Source organism: Epinephelus moara, chromosome 9, assembly GCF_006386435.1.
Source record: "Epinephelus moara isolate mb chromosome 9, YSFRI_EMoa_1.0, whole genome shotgun sequence".
NCBI lineage: Eukaryota > Metazoa > Chordata > Actinopteri > Perciformes > Serranidae > Epinephelus > Epinephelus moara.
Genome location: NC_065514.1, coordinates 261,849 through 288,502, shown reverse-complemented (window position 1 = coordinate 288,502; position 26,654 = coordinate 261,849). Strand labels below are relative to the sequence as shown.

Here is a 26,654-nt window from a genome sequence, read left to right as displayed (position 1 = left end):
TGTGTGTGTGTGTGTGTGTGTGTGTGTGTGTGTGTGTGTGTCAGACTGGGAGTTACAGTTGAATCATCATCACTTTAGACAACAATAATGTACGATTGATGACAAACTTAAAGGAAACGTGTCTGTAAATTGAATGTGAAGCATTTTGAATACTTCGCACAACTATCACAAAAAAAACCCAAACATGCAGCTGACCCTCAGCTACACCTCTACCGTCTTAGTTATTGTTGCTACCCCGAGATTTTCAAACTTGTGTGTAGTTTATATTGGTAACAGTGCTGCTGGTTGATGTTTGGGGACACTCAGCTTGTTTCGGGACGTGAAAAGTGGACATGTCCGGGCAAAAGAGGACGTTTGGTCAGCCTAGCTAACAGGCTAAAAGGTTTTGGAAACATAAGTGCAAGTGCAGAATGCAAATTTACCTTTAGCAAGTTGCTTCAATTCTAAATACTGGAAATGTTTAGCTGTCATAACTTTGTGGCAACCCAGTTAAGTTGCTAACGTTAGCCTAAATTCTGTAATCCTAGCATCTTGGCTCCCACGAAGTTGATGTTCCAGTCATGAATGGGTTTTTTCCTGAGATAACCTCTAATTGAAATGGTATAGCAACTCTTGACATTGGAAGTAACCCTTGGTCACTACTTTAGGTAAAAAAAACACGTTAGCCGGACAGGCTAACATTATGCTAAAGCTAAGACAAAGTTTAATCCAATTCTTACACATCCTGTATGTTTGGTTATGATTGCTAAGATGATTAGCCAATCACAGCTGGGGAGGGGTTTAGTAAACAGTCAATTTAATACACTATTGCAGGGATGACGTTTTTGTGGGCGATCCTGGAAGCTTGCGTCATCCTGGTTCCCTTGACAAAAAGCCAATCGGAATTTATCCACCCGATTTTGGATCGGAGTAAAAGTTCTTGTAACTTACATGTTTTACTCAGCAAGATAATCCTGACAAATGAACACCACCTTTCATGGTTTTTGAGTCTTGGGTCTGACCTGGGCTTACCTTACACCACTGTGTAGAACAAAACGTAGAAGTCTCTTAAACTTGTGTTAACCACAGACCTTATTCCAGGCATCTCACCAAAAACCCATTCAAAAAAACTTCATTGATTTTGAGACAATGGAACCGGAAGTGCAAACATGCTCACTCGTAGGACTCATTCCTGCACCGCTTCATTAGAAATGGCTTTGTCTTTCCCAAGAGTGTTCCACATATCCTGCCCCTCTATGCTGTGATTGGCTGTCTAACCCTAATCATGACCTCTTTGCCTCTAACTGTGTCCGACCTCGACATGTCGGCGTGATGAGCACTAGCGAGTCTTAACATATGAGGGTGGGACCAGGTGAAACACCATCCGAATTTTGTACTTTTTCTTAAAATAGAACCCCATAAAGAAAGAGCGACAGACAGGATGTGAGAAAGACAAAGCCACCAGGCAAACAGCCGACAGTGACCCTCTACATATCACGCACATCAAGTGTTTCCTACCTACCAGAACAATAGAAACCCTGATAACAGCTGCCACAGTAAGTGTGACTCAACAAGTTTCATCACTGTGTGCGCAGTACAGAGATACTGTAGGACATGTTTGGCCTGGTTTAGCACAAAGACTAGAGGGAAGGCAGGACGGCAGTATGAACCCAGAAGACCTCTGAGGTCACTCCGTTATTTCTTTTATGAGCTTGGCGGTGTTCACCTACAGAGCTCTCCTTCATTCGAGGTCAGGACCTGACTGCATAATGAGCTGGTGCTTTAGTAAATCATTGGCTAAATACACGCACATTTCGGCTGTCTCAGTAAGCCTGTCCTGAGGTGTTTGTATTTGTGTCTGTGCAGGTGGAGGAGGGCGGCAAGGCGGACAGCTTGGAGCAGCCTCTGCTGGTCGGGGATGAGATCATCGTCATCAACGAGGTGGAGCTGACTGGATACAGACAGGAGGCCATCGCTCTGGTCAAAGGATCGTACAAGACGCTGCAGCTCACCGTCCGCAGGTACAGACTGTGACTTTATTGCAGGAAGACTGGGTTTGTTGTACTCGTCACTCTCTGCCATATTTCTGTGGCATAATTTATGTTAGTTATTCTAAGCAGCAGAAAATGAAGGGATAAAGTCTCAGCTATAAATAGAGACGTTTTAATGAACACTCATTTTTCTAAAATGAGATGATTTGTGAATGCTGTGCATTAGTGCGGCACGGTGGTGCAGTGGTTAGCATTGTCACCTCACAGCAAGAGGGTTCCTGGTTTGACCCTCTACATCAGGGGTATTCAACTAAAATTCAAGAAGGTTCAGTTAGAGAAAATTTCCTTACGCAAAGGTCCGGAGCATCATAGTGTCGAACTGTTATGATTTAGTGTGATATATACTGAAGTAGCCTAGTAGCTGTATCAACATCTGACAGTAACCAAAATCTATCAAATCAAGTAAAGAAAGTACCATTCAAAAGCACTTCGACAATATTAATTGTCACTTAACACTGAACTATACAGATATGCATTTAAAAATAAAATCGTTTTTGAAAAATTGAACTTTCAAAATAAATAAATAACAATTGAACAGTTTTACAGCTTCTCTTTCTTTACCTCTTTTCCCACTCCCCCACTTTTTGTTGTTCAGTGAGAGACCTGGGCTCGAGTTTGTCCTGCCAGGATTTTAAATCTGGACTGGAATGGTGTCAGGGCCACTCTCATACACATGTGCAGGTGCTCATTGGTGAGCCCGGAACCATATTGTGGAGAAAGCTGCCTCACAGCTGTATGTCACACATGGTCAAGATGTACAGGGCTACTTTCCTCAGACCTGGGAAAGCTGTCTCAGAGACCATTTGGATCCAGAAAGTGGCAGAGTCAGTTCTTTCAAACTGCTCTTTCAGGGCTAAATCTGCTTGGAGATCAACCACTCCTCTCTTCCTCTGTGTTTCTCTCCGTCCCTCGTTCACTTGCTTCTGTCTTCATTCCCTGTATCACTTTCTTTCTTTTCTATATTTCTGTCTTTCTATTTTTCTATCATATTTTTGTTTATCACTCGCTTCTCACCTCTCCTGTCTGGCCATATACACAGAGTTGCCATGTTAATCGCCTGGAATGCAGAGATTTGATTGGCTGGGTGGCGTCACGTGGGATGGCTTAACTCGCATGCAATTGGTCTGTGCGTTTCCTGAGCAGCTAAACCGGTGCTGTAATGACTAGAAAAGTTGCACCGGTTAAAATAGAAGCGCCCCATCAAAATTTTAAATCGCTTAATAATTTACTGGTCATAGGTCTGGTACAGGACGGCGTCTGGGTCAAGACTCGGACCACGGTCCGCCTGTAAGTGTAAGTGACCAAGGCTCACTTGGTCAAATCCAAAGACAACTGACCTTGAATATTTCTACTAATGGCCTGAACCCAGTCGGGTTGAGGTCGGTTAGCAGAACTCAAGTGTGTGAAAGAGAGACACAGAGAGGTTCACAGAGCCCCTGTGGCTGATGGGTAATGAATGACAAGCAGGAAATTTAGCAACAAGGGGAAAACACCTGTTGAAGCATTTTTCATATTTTTGGATTTCATTAAACAAACACTAATGACTAATGACTAATGACTCATACGTTCACACATGACACTTTTGAATGGTTTTCAAATGGTATTCATCACTGACATGATTGACACCTTCGGGAGTTCCCTTCTACCTCCCCCACCTTCCTGGTTACCAGTGTAATCTGTAACTGGTCAGGATTCTACTCCACATCCTGGTTCATAGTCCAAATCAGAGCTGGTTGTCTGGAATTAACACACACACACACACACGCACACACACACAGGCAGGATAACACTCTTGATCACCTGTTATCGCTCATCATTCATCACTAGTGCTGCCATTACTGATTATTACACATTATAGGGTTAATTAGAGAGTAATAGTGAACTCATACGTCCTGAAATTCACCTCCTTCTTTCTTCGTACCAGTGAGGCTGTAAACAGAGAGCAGCATGTTGTTTATCTTTTGGTCGATTCAGTTGTGTTTTTTATTTAGATTATGTTTGATGAGGTAGATTTATTTCCAAACTGTGAGACAGCTTTAGACTTGTTCTTGTTCCTGCTCCAAAACACTGAGCCACATGCCCACGTGAGCTTGCTTATACTCAGCTAACCGCTAGCTAGTTAGCTTGTTCCTTGCTGGAGCCGCCATTTTTTAACATGTTGGTTTATATTTATGGCTGACACCAACCAGTGACGTCACTTGCGTGTTGCCCAAGGGAGACAAACCGCTGAATTAACAGTTTGACCTGAGGTTAGCTTTGTTAGACAGATGCTAATGTTAGCTTTCTTAGCTAGTTTAGATAGCATTTTAATCAGGTGTTAAGCTGTATAATGGGCTAACAAGTAGACACCACATTATTAAATCAGTCAAATCAGTGTTGAAATAACGAGTTTCAGGACAGTGATGGAAAGATATTAATCAGGTCTGTTCAGCATTGTGGAGAGGAACACAATTAGTCAGTTACAAAGCATCTGTTTTAGCATTCAGCTCGCTGCCTTGCCCAGTACAAAGCCAGGTATTTGGGTTTGGGGTGTGACTGCTTGCAATGCTGCTGTTGCTACTGCGGCTTTTATTTACTGGAAGACGCGTGAGAGGCATGACACAATACAGGACTTTAGACTTCAGACACAAACACACACACACACACACACACACACACACACACACACACACACACACACACTCACTGCAGGACAGGTGTAGAGGCACACATGGCATTATGGGAAGGTGTGGTGAGCAGGGAAGGCGTGAGAATTTCTCCTCCAGGCGAGCAGAGAGCAGCGGCGTGTTTTGGTCTGATCGGCTTCCAGCTAGAATCTGATGGGGAACCACGAGAAGTCGACAGCTCTCAGGTGTGTTTTATAAAAGTAGACATTGTGTTTGTTTTGCTTCTACTGCAGCAGACGAGGAGGTTTAAACAGTGGACCTTGATTTGCATGTTGTTGCCATGTGCAGTGGGCTGTGCAGCAGGCTGCATTACTGGGCCGCATTCACCTTTGGACTGTAGTGCCCTGCTTAAGTTTCAATTCCTGGCAGAAAAATGCAGGCTCATATTTTGCAGGAAAAGCTGTTTGTACACACAATATGTGACTGACAGCTGCAGCACACACCACATGTCTCATACTGACAATATTAGTCAAGATAACAGTAGCTGGGACAGGAAATTAATTCAGTAAAATTACTGTTTTGTGGAGAGTCATCACAGACACACAGAAGTCTGAAAATAAATTAAGCATGTGACGTTTAACAGTTTGATTTATTTCAGCGTCACTTCTGAGAGATCGTGTTTTCTCTGTCAGTGTGATGGGTGGATAGGGTGCCAAAAACTGCAATACCCATGAGCATCAGCTGCTGTTGCTATGGAGAGGAACACAGTCATGGGGATGAGTCAGGGTGGTAGCAAAGTCAGAACACTGTTGCTGCAGTTGGGAGCAAAACATGTTGCTATAGTCACTGTATTCATCCCAAACTGATCCAGAATCTGAAGGTGACCTCGTTTAAACTGTTGAGTGTTTAAAGCAGGGGCAAAAATCTGATGATAATCTTTGAGCATATTGTAATTTAAGTGGACTGAGAGAAAACTGGACTCCTGCACCTCCTGTTGGCTCTGTTTTCAGGCTTTAGAAAATCTCGGCTTTGATGGGAGGCTGGCCAATCACAGGTCATTTCAGAGAGAGGGTGTTTCTATTGGCTGTTGTACAAGTACAGATGTGCGTGCATGTCCTTTCAGATGGTGAAAGCCTGATTCAATGGCGGAGAATTCTGCAGAGAAAGTTGCTATTCCAGCAATGGCAACAACTGCCTACACTGCAAAGCAACCCAAAAAAGGAAGACGGACTTCTCAAAAAGAGAGTCTGAGACTGAACAAAATTCAACAAGTGTCAATATTGGCAAAGCCTATTTTGCTTATAGTTATATTTAGCCTTCTGCTAAGCTGCAGCTTCATGTTTATGTGGCTAACGTTAGCTAGAGCCTCGAATCACAGTGTGTCCACTAGACTCACAAGTCAGTCTTTAGACGCTTTGCTTAACTAAAGACTGATGTCTTTCTCCCTGATTTTGTGTTTAGATGGGCGAATACAATTTCAGAGTTTTAAAAAACTNTTTGTAAAGTCTATAAACACAATGATTGAACAAACATTACTATTTCTTAGCCGTTAGCAGTGTCTGTAATAGGTAATAACTCATTAAACGGTCTGTGAAAATTTTTTTTTTCCAGCTGATATCTATGATTGAGCTAGCAAAGCAGTTTTGTGTTGCTATGTGTGTATTTATTCAGTTTTGGGAAATCACGATTTCTAGAAAGCATCAGTGGCTGCAGCTGACAGGGACAGCTAACAGCAGCAGCAAAGCTAACATCAGGACGTCATCTGTTAAAAGCCTCCCGTTGCCAGTTACGACATGAAACTACTCCAGTTAGCTCAATCATGTTGTAACTAAGACATCCACTGGAAAAAATATTTTCTTCACGGATGAGCACACGTTTGATAAAACGAAGTTAAATCTCTCGGCATCCATTTTCAAGCTCTGTGTGTCCTTTTCAAAAATGCAAGAGGCGTTGCTTTGTTGCCAGCCGTTTTCGTCGGTGTGTTAAACACATTTTAGAAAGGAGTGTCCCCACACTATCAGAAGGTGGAGATCTCTGATTGTCTGGTGGCGAGACTATGTGTCCACTGGAAGAAGAGCAGTTAGCAGCTCAGGAGACTGTCCCCAAGTCAGTGGCCGCAGCAACCGGAATCCAGCCAGGGTAAACCTTTGTACCAGGTGACCGCCCTGCCCCGACTACGCAAACTTTCTGTTGCTGCTGTTACGCAAGTTAGTCCCAGTGCTGCCAACCTAAGATTCACCTCTAGAGCTGACGCTGCCTCTCTTCCTGGAGAAGCTGTCGACAGCAGCAGGGAGTTAGGCGGAGGGAGGTGGGGTGGCTAGCTAATTTTCGTCTCTTCCAACTGAGGTGGTTACATGAGGAATTTTTATTCTGATTGTGTAATTACTCAGTTTATTAATGGGATATTAGGGTCCCTGTATATGCACCTACTGTCTGTGAGACTGTGAACCTGACTTACTTCACTCCAAATAACGCATCCAGTTTCTCATCTCTTTAAATAACATGTACATCAGATAGCTGTGGACTTGTTGGAAGGTGGAATTTAGCTGTTCTGTGATGAGTGGATCTCCTTTAAATGGTTTCCTCTTTTGTGAGCTACACTTCCTCTGCCTCGCTCTTCTCTGTCATGGCTTCCTCCTCACACTCCGTCAGATCTCCTCCTGCTGCTGCAGAGTAACAGCCTCTCAGGGACAATAAAGATTTATGGGATTGAACTGGTGGCTACGGCTGCAGAAGGGCCGAAGTCTGTGTGTGTGTGTGTGTGTGTGTAAGGGTACGCTATTCAGCAGGTGTTATAGAGGTGTGTGTGTGACTGTGGCAGGTGCTCGCTGGCTGTACAGTTGTCCTCCATCCTCTGTGTCAGTTAGACAAAAGGTGTGTGTGACGTTGACACCATCACACCTGCCAGACACAGCCACACCTCCCTCTCTCCTCCATACCTGCTGCGCTCCCTCTGATTGGTGCCTTCAGGTGAGCCCTGATTGGCTGAGAGCAGAGTAGTAAAGAGAGAGGTAGAGACACTCAGTGAGAGAAAGTCATGCCACAACAAGCAGGAAGCAAACCAGAGTTATCTGAGGAGCTGCCACTCAGAGCTGTAAGTCTGTCAAAATGTGTGTTTCACTGGTGTGTTTTTAGTGAGTTTATTTAATGGACTGAGAACGAATCACGCTCGAGCATGAATCAGTCTTCAAGTAAAGATGGACGGCGTGATGATAGAAACTGTCCTGATACATACTGTGTCATGAAGTTAACTTTACTGTCATTTTATTGTTGTTATTGTCTTATCGTCTGACTGATCTGTTTCCTGACCTATCAGATTTCTTCTTAGTGCTGTCATAACTCAGCATATATCTTTGTACACTTAGAAATAATCAACAAAACTACAAAAACAAGACCAAAGTTGAACTAATCCAGAATTATCCTTTAGTGATTTCTGAAAATGCAACTGTGCGGCTGAAGAAAAACATAAAATCATTCATATTCCGATCCAGGAAAATCTTTTTGATTGAGTGTCAGGAGATCAAAACAAGCTGTGGATATTGTGTGACAACACTTGACAACAATTTTAGGCCAACAGGCTTCAGCAGGTCACACCCGTTTCAGGCTGCTGGGCTTGGCTGAATTAAAATGTCTAAAGGCATCAACATGTAGGAATGCAGTTTGTTACTGGTAACAAGTGTTTTCTGGCTCTATTTGGAGAGTCATAAATGTTTTTCTTGGATCCTGTCATTGGTTGTAAAACCCCTGTGTGGGTATCACTGACAACACTGACCTTTGACCTCTGCTCTACTCAACTCGACTTCTCCTTGGTTTCCATTAGCAAAAGTTGTGGATGGTACGTTGGTATCATCTGGGTCGAGGTTCCAAGCAAACTGAGCAGATACTAAACAGTGGATTTAATGAACATAATGGACACCCTTTGGTGTGGACTCCTGTTTTGAAGCCTTGTGTTTGGCAGCACGGTCGTCGCCATCTTGGTGTTTTGGAGCCAGAAGTGACCATGTGTGGATAAAAGTCTGGACGAGCAAGGAGTGGATCTGACTCACAAACTATGTGACGCTTCGCAGACATCCTTTCATGCGAAGTGGACACACCCTTTATGCATACATTGAAGCCTTAATAACATTCAGTGGGTGAGTTATATAAAATGTCACCCCTCGAAAAGTTGTCATAAAGTGGGAAATTATGTAAGGAGACCAAAACTGTTTGTTGTGCGAGGCTGCAAACTTGGACATTTTAACACGGGGGTCTGCAGGCACTAACTTGCTCTTGGAGCCAGCCTGTGAAGACTGTCGTTTTTGGCACTTCCACATTGGCTTAATTTTTCAGCCCGGCTTGGTTAAAACACTGCGGACCACTGATTGGTCAGAGAGAATCACCACTAGTGTGACATCCTGCAGAAATCTTCTGTTTTTAAATAGCCAAGCTACTGACAAAAAATGTCACCCTGCAAAACCATGTTGTGGTCGATTGATGAAGTGCTGACATTTCTCTGTTTGGTGGATATACTTATACGAGATGGCGGCCGTTAACCACTGTTTGAGACCAACCAACAACAAGACTGGTCAGTCTCACACCCCCAAAAGTGGATGTTTTTTTTAGTGAGACATCAGAGGAATTTCCAGTGGTGATTGTGTCCCCAAAAGCTGTGTATTTGAAATGCAGTGTTGTCACATCCATAGTCAATACAAATGTACATACAAGCAGTAAAAGTTTTTTAGAGCCAAGAGTATCAGCTGCATTTCCAGCGGGAATCGTGCAATCTGAAGCAGGTGTTTTTTAGCAAGACATCAGTGGAATTTCCAGCAGCAATTGTCCCACCAAAACTGGGTGTGTTTTAGCGAGACATCGGCAGCATTTCCAGTGGCAATTGTGCCCCTAAAAGTGGTTGTGTTTTAGCGAGACATTGGCAGCATTTCTAGCAGCAATTGTGCCACTAGATGGCAGTGTGTTTTAGTGAGGCATCAACGTATTTCCAGCTATGATTGTGCCGCTAAAAGCGAGTGTTTTTTAGCAAGACATAGGTGCCATTTCCAGCTGCAATTGTCCCACCAAACCTTGGTGTGTTTTAGCAAGACATCAGCAACATTTCTTGCGGCGATTGAGCCATCACAACAAGTTTTTTTTCCTAAGACTTATGCTGCATTTCCAGCCGCATTTGTGCAATCAAAAGTGGGTGTTTTTTAGCGAAAAATGAATGGTATTTCCAGAGGGGATTGTACCTCCAAAATTGGGCATTTATTATCAAGACATTAGCGGTGTATCTCCCTCTGACTGTGACACCAAAGCCTGGTATTTTTTAAGTGAGACATTGGCTGCGTTTCCACATGTGATTGTGTCACTAAAAGCAGGTGTTTTAAGCCAAAACATGATCTCTTTGAATATAAACCTAACCTTAGCATAGCCACACATTAATCACAGCAGTGTTTAAACGTAAAGAAACTTAAGTTTCAAAATGTTCGCTACATAATGACGTGCAAATGCTGTGTACCTGTGGTGTGCAGAAACACATATGACAACATTTATTCTGGCGATTGGGTTGTTGCAGGTGTATATTTGACTTTGGACAGAGCCCGGCTAGCTGTTTCCCCCTGCTTCCAGTCTTTATGCTAAGCTAGGCTAACCAGATGCTGACTTAACCCACAGACATTAGATTGATACTGATTGCCTCATCTCACACTAAGAAAGTGAGGAAGAGTATCGCCCAAAATGTTGGACCATTCCTTTGAAGTCCTGTCAGCGGATGTGTCTGTCGTGCTCTCAGATGGAGTCTGGGTGGGATACTAAGTGATCTGAGGTTTCAAAGTGGTGAGCGAAGGAAGCCTGACTGACCACTCACATTTTTTTGAGAGTGGGTGGATGGTGTGTAGCATGTGTGTAGCGAGTGTGTTACCTGACACTAGCTGTCCTCATGGGTGAGGAAAGATTATCAGCCCTCACCTGTGCTCTGGGTGTGTGTTAGTGCAGAGTGTGTGTGTGTGTGTGTTGCCTGTATTCCTCCTTGCGTTGCACCTTGCAGCTGTTTTTCCACTGTTTTGTCCTTTAATCCGCAGTAAGCAGCAGTGTGCACTTAACTGGTGTAACGTTACACATGAAGAGTGTTTTGTTTTCCTCAAGGCACAAGGAGGAAACGACAGACAGGAGCAAAGGCTGCTCAAAGTGCAAGCATCATTTTTAGTGCTTGTCATAAAGGCATATTGTGTGTCAGAGCAGACAGTCTTAACTCTGCTGGGTCACATTTCTGCTAAAGGCTGCAATAGATAAAGAACAAAATAGTGATGATGAAGATATTCTTAGAGCGACACCAGTAGCTAAAAATGTGAAGTTTGTTCTGAGGATGGTGCCAGAAGAAGAGCTCACACGGTCACTGAGCTTAGGTTGATGTGTATATCTCTGCAGAGCTTTACACTGTACATCAGTAACTTTAACATTTTTCATATTCTGGTTCTCTGGCGGAGGAGCTCAGAGCACAGCCGGGTCAGTGGGACTTGTTGGAGGCGGCTAAGAGGCTGTGGGATAATGTGAGGCAGCTGTGAGTCAAGTCAGGGTCCCTGGACTATGTTGGAAGCTTTACCGGGGCTGGAAATGCAGTCACAGAAGGTGAGAGGAGAGCCAGGGCCTGCAGAGCATGATGGAGAACCAGACAGAGGGAGAGAGGTCTGCGGTGCCCACAGCTGAGTGCTCACTGGTGGTTGTCCTCCAATATCCGCTGGGTGTGGAGCCTCCAACATGCTCTGCAGGCCTTGGCTCTCCGCTCACAGCTTCTTTAATGTTAAGTCACTATGGCTCTTCTTTGAGAGCTGCTAAAAATAGACTCGTTTTTTATAGTAAAAGAATATTTTTTAACATGTGCACAGAAGAATGAAAAATATGGAAAGCTGAGGGTGGGTGATGAATCCATAGTTTAGTAGCCAGATGCTCCAAGTTTCATGGCTGGAGTCCTCCACATTGGTGACGGGGTCAAAGGTTCGACTTGTGTCATTGACTTTCAAAATAAAATGACGGCTTGATAATAGTAATTTAGATGTCAAAACATTACACATATACTGCACATCTTTTAACCTGGTTTTATTCTGAAAAATAAAAAATATATCTTTCTTCTCACCCACTGCCTGCCCACATGTAGTTCAGTTTTACAAGAGAATTTATATATACATATATATATAAATATATATATACTTTTTTTCCGGTTACACAGCTTTTTAGGTTTTATCCATAGGGTACCTGACCCAGTGCAAGACTCTGCCCTCAGGGTTATCTCTGGTCTCTTTGTTGTCTCTAATTAAAGCCCTCCTTGCCTGGTCCGTGAGTTTTGATGGGCGACCCTCTCATGACAGGTTTGCTGTGGTGCCGTATGTTTTCCATCTTGTGATAATGGATTTAATGGCACTCAGTGGGATGTTCAGAGTTTCAGATATGTTTTTTAGAACCAAACCTTGATCTGAGAGCTCTTGGTTTTAATGGTGCCGCTTGCTTTGTGGTACCTGTTGCTTAGTGGTGTTGCAGAATCTGGGTCCTTTCAGCTCAGGTGTTTATGTACTGAGATCATGTGACACTTAGATTTAACACAGGTGGACTTTATTAGGGTCCGGGCAGCTGCCAGGACACTATTGTAATCCTAGGTGTTCTTCTTCTTCTTTCTTCTTCCGAGGAAATCATACTTCCCATGGGTGAAAACTCACCAAACTTTGCACAAAGGTCCAGTCTCATGCCAGATATCCTCAGCTGTAAACTCAAGCCAATAGTCCTGATGGTGGCGCTACAGCAAGCGTCTAAAGTTCAAAACTTTGAAAATTCATAACAAATCAACCATACGTGCTACAACTTCACAACTTTCATCAAACTGTAGCCCCAATACTGAAGAAACTTTTGTACATTTAAACCTATTAAAAATTATGAAGTTCATCACTCTGTTTTTTTCAAAAACTGTAAAACTTCTTAAACCTATCTCCTCCCACAATTTTTGCTCAATTGACACCAAACTTGCTACAGAGCATCTTCAGACTGTCCTACAAAAACTATGTTTCTCAGATTTTTGATTTATCAAAAATTGAGCCTACAGTGCATCAAAATGTTTGACTGTAAACGGTACTGTAAACATATACATGCAAATTCTTGCTAAATAAATCTTCAATGTTCATGAAAAAAATGACAAAATTCTAGAGTCATGGTAGATGATGTGTGGCAAATTTCAGAATTTTATCTCAAAAACTGAATTTTTGACAGCATTTTGAATTTTGCTCTAATGTGAACAATTGGAGTCAATGTAAAAATGGCAATTTTAAACATCAGTTTTTCACTTATGGAGCAAATCAATCATTGTTACAAACAAATTACCAACATCTCCATGCTGTCTAGATGCAATATGTGTATTTTCAGATTTTTGTCTTAATAACTGAATTTTTTACAGTGGTTTCAAATCTGCCTTTCCATGCACGGATGGCTGCTTTCCTACACAACAGTGAATGGCTTACTAGATTTGTGAAGCCACTGTTGAGTTGCTACTTGCCAATTAGCTCAGAGCGGCAGATGACCGTCTTAGGTTCCAGAGGTTGCTCAGAATTGCCTAAAAATGCCCGGACCCGACCCATCGCTGCGCAGCAGCTATAATTTAAATAGAAATGTGACTTTTACGGGTAATTCGTGACACCAGGTCTTATTAGGGGCTTCATAGCAAAGTGGACGAATACATATGTACGTATGTTTTAAAACTCCCTTTGTGCCTAAAATGTAAAAACTCAGTAGGAACTATACATATTGTGTCTGACTCTGTCCAAAAATTCAAGCATCATCCTGGGTCAAGATGTGTCAAGATGCTGTTGTTGGTTGCTCCAGCAGATTGTACGATATTCTTTCATATGCTGTGAGGAAGAATATCTTTGTGTCATAGATAAGTGACAAAACACCTTCAAGTTCAGTATTGACCTGATGGAAGTCCATCCAATAGTTGAGATGTTGCAGTCTGAACCAAAGTGGTGGATCGACCAATCAACAGACTGATATTGGCAGTGAAGCATCTGCTCTGCATGAAGACAAACATCAGGACTCTGCAGTGGTGGCTGATGGGTACTCGTGGAGCCAGTGGAGCTGTTTTCTTACTATAGAGCCTCTGTTATGAAACTGAAAGTAGACTGTCAGGAGGTTTTACATTGAGAGTTGTCTCATCCATGTTAATGACACCATCATAAAGTGCGTATTTTTCAGCCTGGTAGTGTTGTCCTGTCGGTGTCCTCGGTGTGACCACACTCTGCAGTCAGTCAGTCAGTCAGTCAGTATTTTGTCGAGCAGGTTTGGCGGCTGTCTTCCTCTGTTGCGCGCTGGTCCTGGTATTTGCATTTGCTTTGTTTTGTTTGTGTGACACAGACAGAATGCAAAGCTGACCACCCTTATTCAGCCCCTTTGTCCTGGCAAAGATTTGTCTAAAGCCACAGAGATTAATCACTCCACACTCCACTCCACTGGCATGTACACCATCATCCTCTCATGTTGTTTGAACATACTTTGATTACTGACTATTATTTGGTTAAACATGGTTTTCCTACCTTTAGAAGTAAAAAAAAACCTGTAAAGGGACTGGAGGCAGATCAACTCTTTCCCCCTCACTGGGAAATTCTGGATCTGTCTGCAGTCAGCGTTCTGCTTCATCCTTAAGGTGTTGGATGGGATTGAGGTCGCAGCTCTGTGAAGGCCAGTCAAGCTCTTCCACACCAAACTATTTCTTTATTGACCTGACTTTGTGTACGGGGACGTTGTCATCTTGAAACAGGCTGCAGTGAGAGTCTCTCTCCATGGGATATTTAAAAATAGCAGCTTTGTGCATTTAGTCCTTCTCAGGCAAGCTCAGGGGTTTAGTGGAGCCCACAGGAACGACACTCCACGACGCTTTTTTTTGTCATTGTGAGGATTACGAAATTAATACATATAACACTTGAAGATCCACTCATTACTAAAAGTGTGTGTCATATAAAAACTAAAGTGATGGTCAAAGTTGTCACAGTGAAATTTAAGGTGTGCTGATGGATTCAAGTCATCAACTCATGCACTGAGTAACATTACAAGTTAATGTTCCACCTTAAAAGTTGCCAGCAGTCGGCCCAGTGAATGAAGTTATTTTTTCTCAGACTCCAGCTGCTGTGAGAGGCAGCAAAACATCCTTTCATTTTATAGTTACAGTTTACTAATAAAACTCTCCACAGTATGAACAGTGGTTACATGAGCCTCAAAACCAGACACAACTCAGCCCTGAGCAGAGTGACCGTCCTCTACTGACCAATCAGACTGCAGCGTTCACAGCTCCACCTTTTAGTACCAGATCTGTGTGCTAGGTACCCCAACGCTTCTGTTGGTACCATCCACAACTTTTCAGTGGAAACAATATCCTGAACCAGTAATACAGATATTTTGCTGTGTTGTTTGTGCCTTTGTTACACGTTGTGTTTTGTGTTAAGGTTTCTAGAGACATTACCATTATTAACTGGGACCGTTCAGATGAGTGAATCAGACTGCAGGGAGGTGAGAGACTTAAAGAACAAGGTCGAGAGCAGGAGATGAGTCACGATGCCAAAATGCTGTGAGTAGTGTGCGTCTGAGTGTTAGGAGGTCACGCAGCATACCAGCCTAGTTATCAGCAGCGTGTCACAGTGTGTCTGTGTGATGAGGGTTGTTGGCTACAATAACAGTGACCTCTGTGATAGCAGATATGTTTTTCCAGCTATTGTCATGGTGCTGTGACCTTTGACCTCCATAGCTTTGGTTGTGATTTTGATGCTGCTGTTTCCATCAGTTGTGTTAGTGTGAATATTCTCCCACACATGTCAGAGAGAACTAGAAACCTGAATGGTTGCAGTAATGATTAGTTTTAGTGTAGTTCATGTGTTTGTTGGTCTTTTTTTATTTTTATTTTTTCATTCTGGTTTCTGACAATGACAATTCATATTTCAATTACTCACCCTGTGTTATGTTGAACTTGTGAAGGAAACTTTGTTTATCTAATATACCTTCACCCTGAACAAAGAATCCAAAAGCTGAGAAGATTCTGGATAAATTAAAGTCATAGGGGTCCATGTTTAACAACAGCAAAACTATATCAAATTATACATTTACAAACTGTCACACACCTTGTGCAGTATAATCCAAGTCTCATTTATCCAGTCATATGCTCAGTACGTCCCAAACAGACAGCTCTTTCTGATGTGGAACTGAACTAAAAGTGAAACCTATCCTTGCTCTCTTCAAAGCCAGACTCCATTGACAAAAACAGTAATTTTACCTTGCTAAAATAAAGGAGCTGCTGATCTGCTGCTGCCTCAGTCAGTTAGTTTGTTTGTGTTATTTTGTGACTTTGGTGTTTTAAAGGGTTAGTTCGGATTCACCAAAGTCACACAATAACACAAAGACAAACTGATTAAGGCAGCAGTACACCAACAGCGCCTCTGTTCAGTGAGGTAAAATCACTGTTTTCATCAATGGAGTCTGGCTTTGAAGAGAACAAGGATAAGTTTCACTTTAAGTTCAGCTCCTCTTCAGAAAGAGCTGTCTGTTTAGGAAGTGCTGAAATTTCCAACTGGGAACTCAGAAAATTTGACTTGCCAGTACAAATGAAACGCACCATATGCTCTCTTCGAAGCCAGACTCCATTGAGAAAACCAGTGATTTTACTGTGCAAACACCAGAGCTGCTGGTGTACCACTGCTAACATCAGTTAATCAGTTGGTGTTATTGTGCGACTTTAGTGACTCCAAACTAACCCTTTTAGGTCCCGTTTATACGACAACGATTTCAACTGAAAACGGTAAACTTTAGTTGCGTTTTGACCGATCGTTTACACGACAGCGGCGTTTTGGGTGTCTTCGCTGTCATGTAAACTTGCAATATGCAGTCCCTCTGAAAACGGAAACTTTTCGCACATGCGCGTTACGCTTCCAGTCACTAGGCATGTGCGGGAAAGTCGACCATCACAACAACAATGGCGGACTCCCGAGCTCTGCTATTGAATTTATCAACGCTTCCCCATCATAGTGTAGATTTACTGTAGCAACTCCACCTCGTCGTCCGTCCAGACAAACGTTTGTGCTGTTGCCATTTTGTTTGTTTATACATCGTGGCTCTGTATAAGGAAGCATAAGCGTCACACTGCCAGCTACTGGCCTGGCATGTATACTGCAGTGTTTTTGGTCATTTTTGTGGATCCGTGTGCACGACGATTGTTATCAAAACGCTGACGTCTAAACGCGGAACTTTTTTCAAAATGAAAATGAGAAACAATTTTCAGTGGATCGTTTTCATGTAAACATGGCCTTAAACACCAAAGTCAAACAATAACACAAACTAACTAACTAATCAAGGCAGTGGTCGACCAGCAGCTCCTGTGTTCAGTGAGGTAAAATCACTGTTTTTGTAAATGTAGTCTGGCAGTAAAGAAAGCACTTTAAGTTCAGTTCCCCATCAGAAAGAGCTGTCTGTTTGGGAAGTACTGAGCATACGACTGGATAAATGAGACGTGGTTTATACTGCATGAGTTGTGTGAGAGTTTGTAAACAGATGTTTTGATAGAGTTTTGCTGTTGTTAAACGTGGACCCCTATGACTTTAATTCATCAACAATTTTCCCCATTTTTGGATTTTTCGTTCACCATGGAGGCATGCACTTAAAACAAAACCTAACATAAGGTAAATAAGTGTGAAGTGTTTCTTTAATGAACAAATTAAAACATAAACAAAAACAGTTGGACTGAAATTTGAAATGTAGTTAGAGACAAATGGAGGTACAGACGGATGTGAACACTGTCATGTATCGAGTGAATCACAGTTGTGTGGCTGTCTGTAGGTGTTCCCCTCCATCTCTCTTCCTCTCATTCACTCTCCCTGTCTTTGTCTTTTTCCATTCATCTCCACTGACTCTCTGCCTTTGTGCTCTTTTGTTGTTGGCTGACGTAATCGAGCTTAATGAATGTTTGAGTTTCTCTGCTGAAAAAAGAAGAGGAAGAAGTCATTACAAGGACGAACCGCCACAAAACCGTTCCCCGGGCAACTGCTCTGTGTGCGTGTCTGTGTGTAGAGCCAGCCTGTATTGTGGTGACACAGACGTGTTCACACACTGAATTTGTGGGGACTCGTCCGTCAAATATTTGCCACTGACAGGCTCAGATTGTTATTCTAGGTGTCTGATTATGGAAAGGATCCCTACAGAGATAGAGCTTTGTGTTAAAGAGTAAGATCCTTTTTGTTTAACCAGAAACAGCTCAGATATCGCCATTACCAATTCAATGGAGTCTGGTGGGATTGGCGCTGGTGATTTCGGGGCTGTTCCTGATTAAATAAAAAGGAACGTATGTGTATCTCTGTAGGGATCCAGACACTTAACCCTTGTTACACAGAGATGACACTTTGAGGTCACTATGAAGTCCCTTCTTTATGCCATGTTTGCATTTTTACACAGAGCCAAACGGCAGCATCGTGCCACTCCAGTGTTTAATTATACACTGCATGTTTGGTGCAATCAAAGTAGGCGTTACGGGCATGACATGTAATCATCATCATTGGCTTCCAGTGTGACATATAACTGTGGCTCCCAACTGGTGGGTCGCTGGTCCAAGTGACTTGCAAATGTGTCTTGTTTGTAAAAAACATTCTTTATTTTTAAGCACAGAGCTACATTTTTTAGGTGCTGTTTCCTGCTGTAGAGTAAGTGACTAACAGACAGTGGCTTGACAGAGACAGTAAACTAGGTCGACAACATGGCCAAACACAAGTATGACACTGGATGTATTAAACTGTGTGGACCTTGAACTAATGACTGAGGAGAAAACTGGAGCAGCTGGGAGCCACAACACGTGTCAGCAAGGATTTCTGTATATGAACTGAAAAAGTAATAACTGTCAATATTAATTGTGAAGCGTCACTACTTCATCAGTGTTGTGTATCTTTTCTCAGTTCTCTTACGTGTCGAGTGACCTGATAAATGCGCTGGCCTCTTCTGGTGATTTAAACTCCTTCTCTGCACCGTTGTGTGTAACCCGGAGGCACTCCGGGTAGAGCAGTCCAAAGCATATCCCCGGTATCTCACGGAGCTGGTGTCAGAAACTCATGTCTCCAATCTTGATCCGTTGCTGGGCCCTGGCTCTGCACAATATGTCCACACAGTCCGTATGATAGCGTAGACGAGCCATTATGGAGCGAGGGTGCTCTCCGGGTTTCGGCTTCGGCTGGAGAGTACGATGAGCGCGGTCCGCGAGAGGCTCCTTCCCGAGCTTAAAAGCCTCCTTGAGCAGAGAGGAAATAGCTATAGCAGTAGAAGAGGTGGAAAAATCCTCGGGAATTCCCACTAACCGTATGTTATTGCGCCGAGATCCCGCCTCCAAATCCTCTCATTTATTGTCCAATCTTATCAGATCTGCTGACAGATGCTCCACTTCAGCCTGTAACGTAGTAATGTCGTCGGTGCAGGTGGAAAGTGATGTTTCCATTTCACTTACGGTGTCCTTTAGAGCGCGCACATCAGACTGGATGTTTGTAATACTGCCAGATAACTCCAACTTTTGGAGGCATTTTGATCGGCAAAAAGTTGGTGTTAAGGTCAGGTTATGGTGGTGGGGAAAACACACACCAAGAAAAGATACAAAAAGTGTGCCTAAAATAGAATTTTTAAAGGCTGTTGCAGGAGTTCAGAGAAACGCGTCCTACTCCATCAGTCGCTACACTGGAAGTCCCGTCAGCAACGATTTCTAAACAACAACAATAGCATTAACATGTCAATAACAATCATTTACCGTCCCTGTTACATGGTGGATGATCTCAACCTCTGCTCAGAGGGCAAGGAGCTCCCAAATCTCATTGATTTCCTAAATTTCAGACATTTACAGCGGCTGTTATCCTTCTTTGAGTTAGCTGCTAACTGCTAACAGCTACTCTTTAAATCTCCAGTGGTTGGTCACATGCATAACATGTTGTCAAAATGTCATGCCTGTAATGCCAACAATCCTGTCCTGTTCATACAAACACTGTTTCGGTGCTGTTACTACTTCCTGTGGTGGATTATAGGCGAGACTACCCTGTCGTTCCATTCCGCAATCGTACCTTACATACAGCACAGCGAGGCGGCATGACGGCGTGATATTCCTGCCTTGAAAGGGCAGTGACGGTGCAAACATGTGGTGATATTGCAGCCTGTTTTGGCACTACTGGCTGCAGCAGTCTCGCTCAGTACCAGACCAAATTCAGAATTTGATGTTCACATTTGTCACTTAGACACAAAACACAGAAAAATAGGATTTTTGTAATCGTTATATGATTGGTGTCAATCTGTCATTTGCACTATTCCATCAAATGGAAATGTTCTTGACACATTTCTCCAGAGTTTATTTGGAGACTGCTGTACTTCCTGTAGTGTTTAAAATAACTGTGAGCAAAATCTGAGTAAAGAGCCTGAAGTTCAACTGCAGGTCAGGAGGCATTAATTCAGACTTTTCCTCCTCGCCGTTGACCTCAGAATGTCGGAGTAATGACCTGAAAACGACTGAGCAGGTAGAAGATACAGAGAGAGCAGTGTGTGTGTGTGTGTGTGTGTGTGTGTGTGTGTAATGAGATGTAAAGTGGAATGCGTCCCTCCTGTTCAGGTGAATTTAGGGTGTTGTGGCTGCCACACATTCCTCTGACCAGCTCAACAGGTTTCACTTTAATGGGCCTTTATCGGCGCACCTGTGTGTGTGTGTGTGTGTGTGTGTGTGTGTGTGTGTGTGTCAGGTGTGTATTGTCTCCTGTGTTCACCTCTCTGTTTAAATGTCTCTGCTGGAAACACTCTGACTTTGATTAAAGACAGATACCTCTGCAGTAAGAGGGACCTGAACTATCTGTTAGGCGTCACTTCACTCATCACTTACACTTAGTTGCCAGTTTATTAGGTACACCTCATAAAAACTAATGCTGTCCAATACAGCAGTGCTGCAATAAATCCTCCCATCATTCATGTCACAAAGAAATGCAGGAGTCATTTGTCAGAGTTGTATTATACTACAGGCGCTACAGGGCCGCTACCAAGTCCCTTCTTTACGCCACCTTTGCCTTTTTCCACAGAACTAAACAACAGCTTGTGATTTTAATCAGCATGACGGCATCCTGAAAGCAAAAGAGACGTGACACATACACGTCAACACTGCTTTATAAACAATGACAATGGCATAATATGACAGTACCAATCATTTACTGTCTGTTATATGGTGGCTGATATGCTATCTGCTCCTGAACCTCATTGTTTTCCCCATTTGCAGACATATTTGGCTGTTCTTGTTATTTGAGTTAGCTGCTAACTGCTGCCAGCTGCTTTGTAAATCTTCGGGCAGTGGGTGGCACACATAAGACGTCGTCAAAACTTTACACCCCTCCTGTCCTGCTGGCTGTCCCTTTTACAAAGACGTTGGGTAGGCGCTGTTACTACCTCCGATGCTCCGATGCCGGCTTAAAGGCGAGACATCTCTGTCCCCTCAGTCCGGGATTGTACCTTTTATACAGAGCAGCAAGGTGGAATAAAGGTGCGAAATTCCTGCCTTTAACAGGGAGTGTTAAAAGGGCTTTAGGAAGCTGTGTCGCTGCAGTCAGTAACAAATCGCTGAACCACAACTGCTGAATTTATATCATATCATACATAGAATGGAGTGTCTATACTCTAAGTGTATTACGTTGGTCTGTTCTGTACACACAATATTTGTTGCCCATCTGTCCTTTCTGGGAGAGGGATCCCTCCTTAGTTGCTCTTCCTGAGATTTCTTCCATTTTTTCCTAGTTAAAGGGCCTATTCTGGGGATGTTCCTCATCTCCTATAAGGGTACAAGGACAGAGGGAGTCATATTTTGTAATGTCCTCTGAGAAAAATTGTGATTTATGTTATTGGGCTATAGAAATAAAATAAAATAAAATTGAATTGAATATCCGAAATGTGTTCAAAATTTTAAACTGAATTGATCAAAATTCCTGAATTTATCCAACAAGTTAAAAAAAGATGAATTTGTAACTTTACCCTGACCGTAGCCACTAGCTCTCTGATTGGATGTGTCCGTCTTGTGGCTGATTGCTAAACCACATTGTCTTGTTTTTACGATTTTTATTTCCACACCGACTAAGGCCTTGTTTACACGGATACCGATACAAATAAAAATGGATTTTTATTTATCCTTTACAAAAAGAAATCCGGGTTTAAAAGATCAGTTGTGAAAACGATATCTCTGTTTGCACAAAAAGGCAAAAACAGCAGCTTTTTGCTGCAGTTAGCATGCCAGGCCAGTAGGTGTCGATACGCCATATGTCAAACACCATAGAAGAATGTTCTGCACATGCACAGTGATTTGTTTTCCTCTTGGCGCTAGAGATAAAAACAATGATAAACTACATTTTAACCTTATGTAGCATAGTTAGCTGCTACACACTTACTAATATTAGGCACAGCAGATGTCTTTGTGCGCCGATGTAGCGGTGATGTTGATGCAGCAATGCTAAGTTCATTTGTAAGCTCATAAGTAGTCCCAAAAGTGCTAACAACCCGGCATATATCCGCCATTGTTGTTGTGGTTCCCGGGCGCCTAATGGGCATGTGCGAACTGGGTTGCAACATCCAAAATCTCCGTCTATCCTGTTTACACGTCTCCATAGAAACGGATATTTTTTAAAAAACTTTCACTTTGGAAGCCGTTTTTGAAAATCTCAGTTTTCGTCAAGAAAAACGCCAGTTACGTGTAAATGACAGGTGCAAACGCAAAGATAAATACCCGTTTTCAGAAATATACGTAACCGTATAAACAGGCCCTTAGTCGACAAGATACAACATTTAAAATAGTTTTGGTAGATGGTTGTTGGACGGTGGAGGTTTTCACTCAGCAGCAAACAGCAGACAGACACAGTTAGAGATGAGCTGGTGAACATGGTGGAGCATTTAGCATCTAAAGAGATGGATATGTTCCTCAGGAGGTGGTGGAGACCAAAAACAGCTAAAAGACAGTGAATGTTGGACTGATGTTCATCAGGTGGACACAAACACAAGGGCTCCTACTGAATGTTAATGTTGCTCCATAACTGCTGGATGTGTGTGTAGACAGGTGATTCACTGAGTCAGATACTTTAAGAGATAGTAAGTGACTTCTCTTTTTGTTGGAATAACAAAAACGACTCAAAGGAGTGTCTCTGCTTCCAGGATCCCGTGACCTCTAAACGTTCACCTCTTCACTGTCATTGATACCCTCTGTTTGACCTTTGACCTGCAGCATATTTAGCTGATTAATCACACTATGTAAGCCACTGCGGTGAACATTGTTTGTTAAATGATTAAACTGTGAATGTGATGGCATTGAAACAGAAAAAGTTATGCAGATAGTCCTGTTTGAACCTGTCGGACCTGAAGCCAGCAGGCCTGGTTTATTTTGTCAGGCATGTGGTGATTCTGAAGGTGTGATGGTTGTACAGCAGATTAGCTATTATCTGTCCTGGGATGGAAAATCACAGAAAGCAAAAAGGAAGACAGAAAGGAACAATATTCTGAAAGCATCAAGACTCTTGATGACCCTGTTGTTGATCTTTATAAGGGGTTGGCCTTTGTTTATTATATTATATATTATGTATTATTATCAGTGTATAAAAACAAAACATAATACAGATGGAGGATGCATCGCTCATCACTGTCTGCCTGTCTCCTCAGGGAGTTTGATCCAGGATACGTCGAGGAGTTTGGCTCTTCACGTCCCTCCATCCCTGCTCTTCCTCCTCCTTCTCCTCCTCCTCTTACATCTGTATCACCACCTCCACCACCACCACCACCACCACCACAACAACAACAACAAACACCACTGTCATCTCACCGAAGCAGAACATGTTCAGCGGGAGGAGTCCAGCTACGCATCAAGAACAGGTAGGAGAGAGCGGAGACCCTCCGTCAGTTAATCCCTCCTTCAAACAGCACAGCAGGCCTGTCAAGCTTTCATTTCTCCACATGTAAAAGTCCTGGACTACAGTTGGAGCAACACTTTATATATACAGGGTTCCAACGGTCATTGAAAAGCCTGGAAAAGTCATGGAGTTTTGTAATCTAATTTTCCAGGCCTGGAAAAGTCATGGAATTAGTAAAAATCACTGAAAGTTTTGGAAAACTCGTGGAATCTTTTTGTTTACAATAAAATGAATTGTTGCAGTAATCTTCCAGGAATAACCCTCCATGTAATGTAACATAACAGCACATTTATTTTTTGTGAGTTAGTTGTTGGCGTAACGTAGCTCTGATATTAGTGCTGCAGGATATATTGTTTCAGCATTGACATTACGATGTGCAGTAGTTGCATCGATGGACGTGCGATGTCAAATAAGGCAAATTAACTCAAACAATGTATTTGATGCTTGATACAAATGGAAAAACTGCACGGTTTTCATTTTCTATTACTTATAGTGGCCAAAAATTCTGATATTAGATGTTTTGCGTATACGTGATACAATGCTGGCCCGTGGCGTAGGCAGTATAGGTGAATGCTAAGGGCGCCATCACCAAATTGGGGAAGAAAATAAATCAAAATGTTTATCTTTTACCATATTTTACTAATAATATTACCACTATTATTTTAAAATATTACACAAGGCTACCACAACATAACGACTATACTGTGACGTTTTTTTTCTGGGTTCATGCCGCCCCCTGACCCCCCTCTCCAACTCGTTACACTTTACCTGCTCTCTGGGGGAGATAGCGAGTTATCCAATGTCACATGAACCCGAAACACGCTGAATTGTTATCATGTCATAACGACAAAAGCTCTCTGGTGCCCACTTAACTACCACTACACTACTGAGGGGAGTGGATGTGGAGAGAAAGAAAAAAAAAAGACGTTATCGTCACCTCTGAGCAGCCGGTGGCCGCAACGAACAGCTCACAGAAGTTGCGTTAATTTACATTGTGAAGCGTTCAAGCTCTATTCAGTAAAAATTTCTATTTGTAAAGTTAATTATAACGTTCTCATGATGTGTTTAATGTACTCTGTAGCTTTTGGTGAGAAACATAAATAAATACAGCTGTTTGAAGGAGATATTGATGTTAGCGCCAGGTGGAAGCACGCCTAGGGTATCAAATATGCAAGGACTGCCACTGATGTGACGTAGTGACTGTAAAAATACAAGCGCAGAAGTGTGAAGTGCGCAGAAATGAATTTAACAGTGTGTTTGTCTGCTCTAATGTGCGCTGCAGTCTTCAGCATGGTCAGTAGCTTACTACAGAGTAACCCAAGGCCAATTCTACATTGTCTTGTGGGGTTTCCTTGAGGAAAATCCTGTTCACGACCAGCACATCCACTCTGTAGAATTCTCGTATATGTGGGAGCCGCTCCTTGGTGCCACTGTTAAAGAGTTCAGTCAGACATCTAGCATTTGAAATGTTTATCACAACAGCAGAACAAAGAGTTTAGCGTCTAGACTGCGGCTTCATCGCTCCCCACAGTTACACATGAGATACTGCAGAGTGATGATTTGATTCCTCTGCTGGAGCCTGCAGGTGGATGCTGGGCTGGAGGTGGGGCTGACAGAGCAGGCAGTAACACTGATGCAGGGCAACAGCGGCACTGACGAGGCAGAGGGAGAGCTGGGAAATTTCTACAGCCCAAACATTCTGCCAGATTGGGAGGGTGTGTTTTGTAGGTGATTGATGGAGAGTGAGGTATGATGCATGAATCAGTGCAGCTCGAGCTGACTGCCTGAACCAGCTCACAGGCGTCGCTCCATTTTAGGCTAATAATAGCAGCTCAGTCCTGCTCTGCTGGACATGGGAAAGTTTACACTCCGTCAGTCACAGCTAACGTTGCACAACATGGTGTTACATTTGGCTACTGATTAGATTATAAATTAAAAATTGATAGTGCTTTTGAGAATCGATGCAGCATCACAAAGAAAACATCACAACACAATTTTCTTGCACGCCTGCTCATGGAGCCAATCTGAGCTGTTTATGAGCTACAGCTGATAAAATCTGCTAGCGACAGGTGTCATTTCAGCCGTCAAAGCTTGCGGTTTGTGCAAGGCCTGAAGTCTCAAAGTCAGGTTAGGTTGGTTTGGACACTGCCCAGCTTTCATGAACTGACATCTCTGTAAGGGACTGAAGTTTCATGCAGTGTTACGGATGTGTCAATCCTGAATGTTTAAAAAAGAGTGGTGTGAAGACAGAAGGACGGACAGAACACACAAGATGTGACTGAGTTGTAGCTGCTGCCGCAGTGTCGCTGACTTGTACTTCCTGTCTGCTGGATGTCAACAATTCCTTCCAGTGTCCATAAATTCTCTGTGTTTCAAACTGTGTTGGATGGTCGAACAGGAAGTGATGTCAAATAAGTGACAGGTTTACTGCCGTCAGTTGAAGAGGTCAACACCCCTGGTGTTAGGATGTCCTGTCTGTGCTTCCTTTGCGTGTGTGTGAGTGTTATTTGTGTCCTGTTGTGTGTTTGCGACTCAGGGTTCAAACTCACATCAACAGGGAAACAAACAGTGTAAACAGAGTTGGCTCACGTTGCCATGGTAACCACCTCCTGTGTCTTCAGTAGCTGTGTCGCTGCAGCTCAGCCCAGCTGCTTAGACTTAAAAAGAAAAAGTCTTTGACATCACTCTGATGTTCAGTCCGTGCATTTTACTGAACTAGTGTTTGCTAGCTGCTGAGTTGCTCACCTGGCAGCTGTAACTCCGCCGCTACATACTGTATGTCCTTCAATGCTTCATCCGTCATCACATCATACAGGCAAGACTTCACAAGGTTTTCCCCCCAAAACAAGCATGTGCGTTGTGAGACTCTCCTCACCTCTGTCTACAGGAGACCAGAGAGAAAAGTCTCTGTGTGTTCAGCTCTCAGTACGTCTGTAGCTTCTATCAATCAATCAAACTTTATTTGTATAGCACTTTTCATGCATTAAAAATGCAGCACAATGTGCTTCACAGAATAAAAACATACAACAAAAATATTATATACACATTGACACCCCCCCCCCCCCCCCCAACAACACACACACACCCACACA

General features: G+C 42.9%; 2 protein-coding genes across 4 annotated transcripts in view; both read left to right on the top strand.

Moving 5' to 3' along the window:
• The window catches only part of shroom3 (shroom family member 3), an 85,935-nt gene that overhangs the window by 9,588 nt on the left and 49,693 nt on the right, over window positions 1-26,654 (top strand). For 2 of the 3 annotated variants that reach the window (XM_050053413.1, XM_050053414.1), the window contains exons 2-3: window positions 1,846-2,000; window positions 23,315-23,524. In XM_050053413.1, coding sequence (XP_049909370.1) covers window positions 1,846-2,000; window positions 23,315-23,524 — 365 coding nt within the window. Of the gene's footprint in view, window positions 1-1,845; window positions 2,001-7,691; window positions 7,731-23,314; window positions 23,525-26,654 lie in introns of those variants that run through there. The other variant, XM_050053416.1, reaches the window with a different exon arrangement.
• Window positions 1-26,654, top strand: part of LOC126395751 (uncharacterized) — a 58,745-nt gene that overhangs the window by 26,645 nt on the left and 5,446 nt on the right. The window lies entirely within an intron of this gene.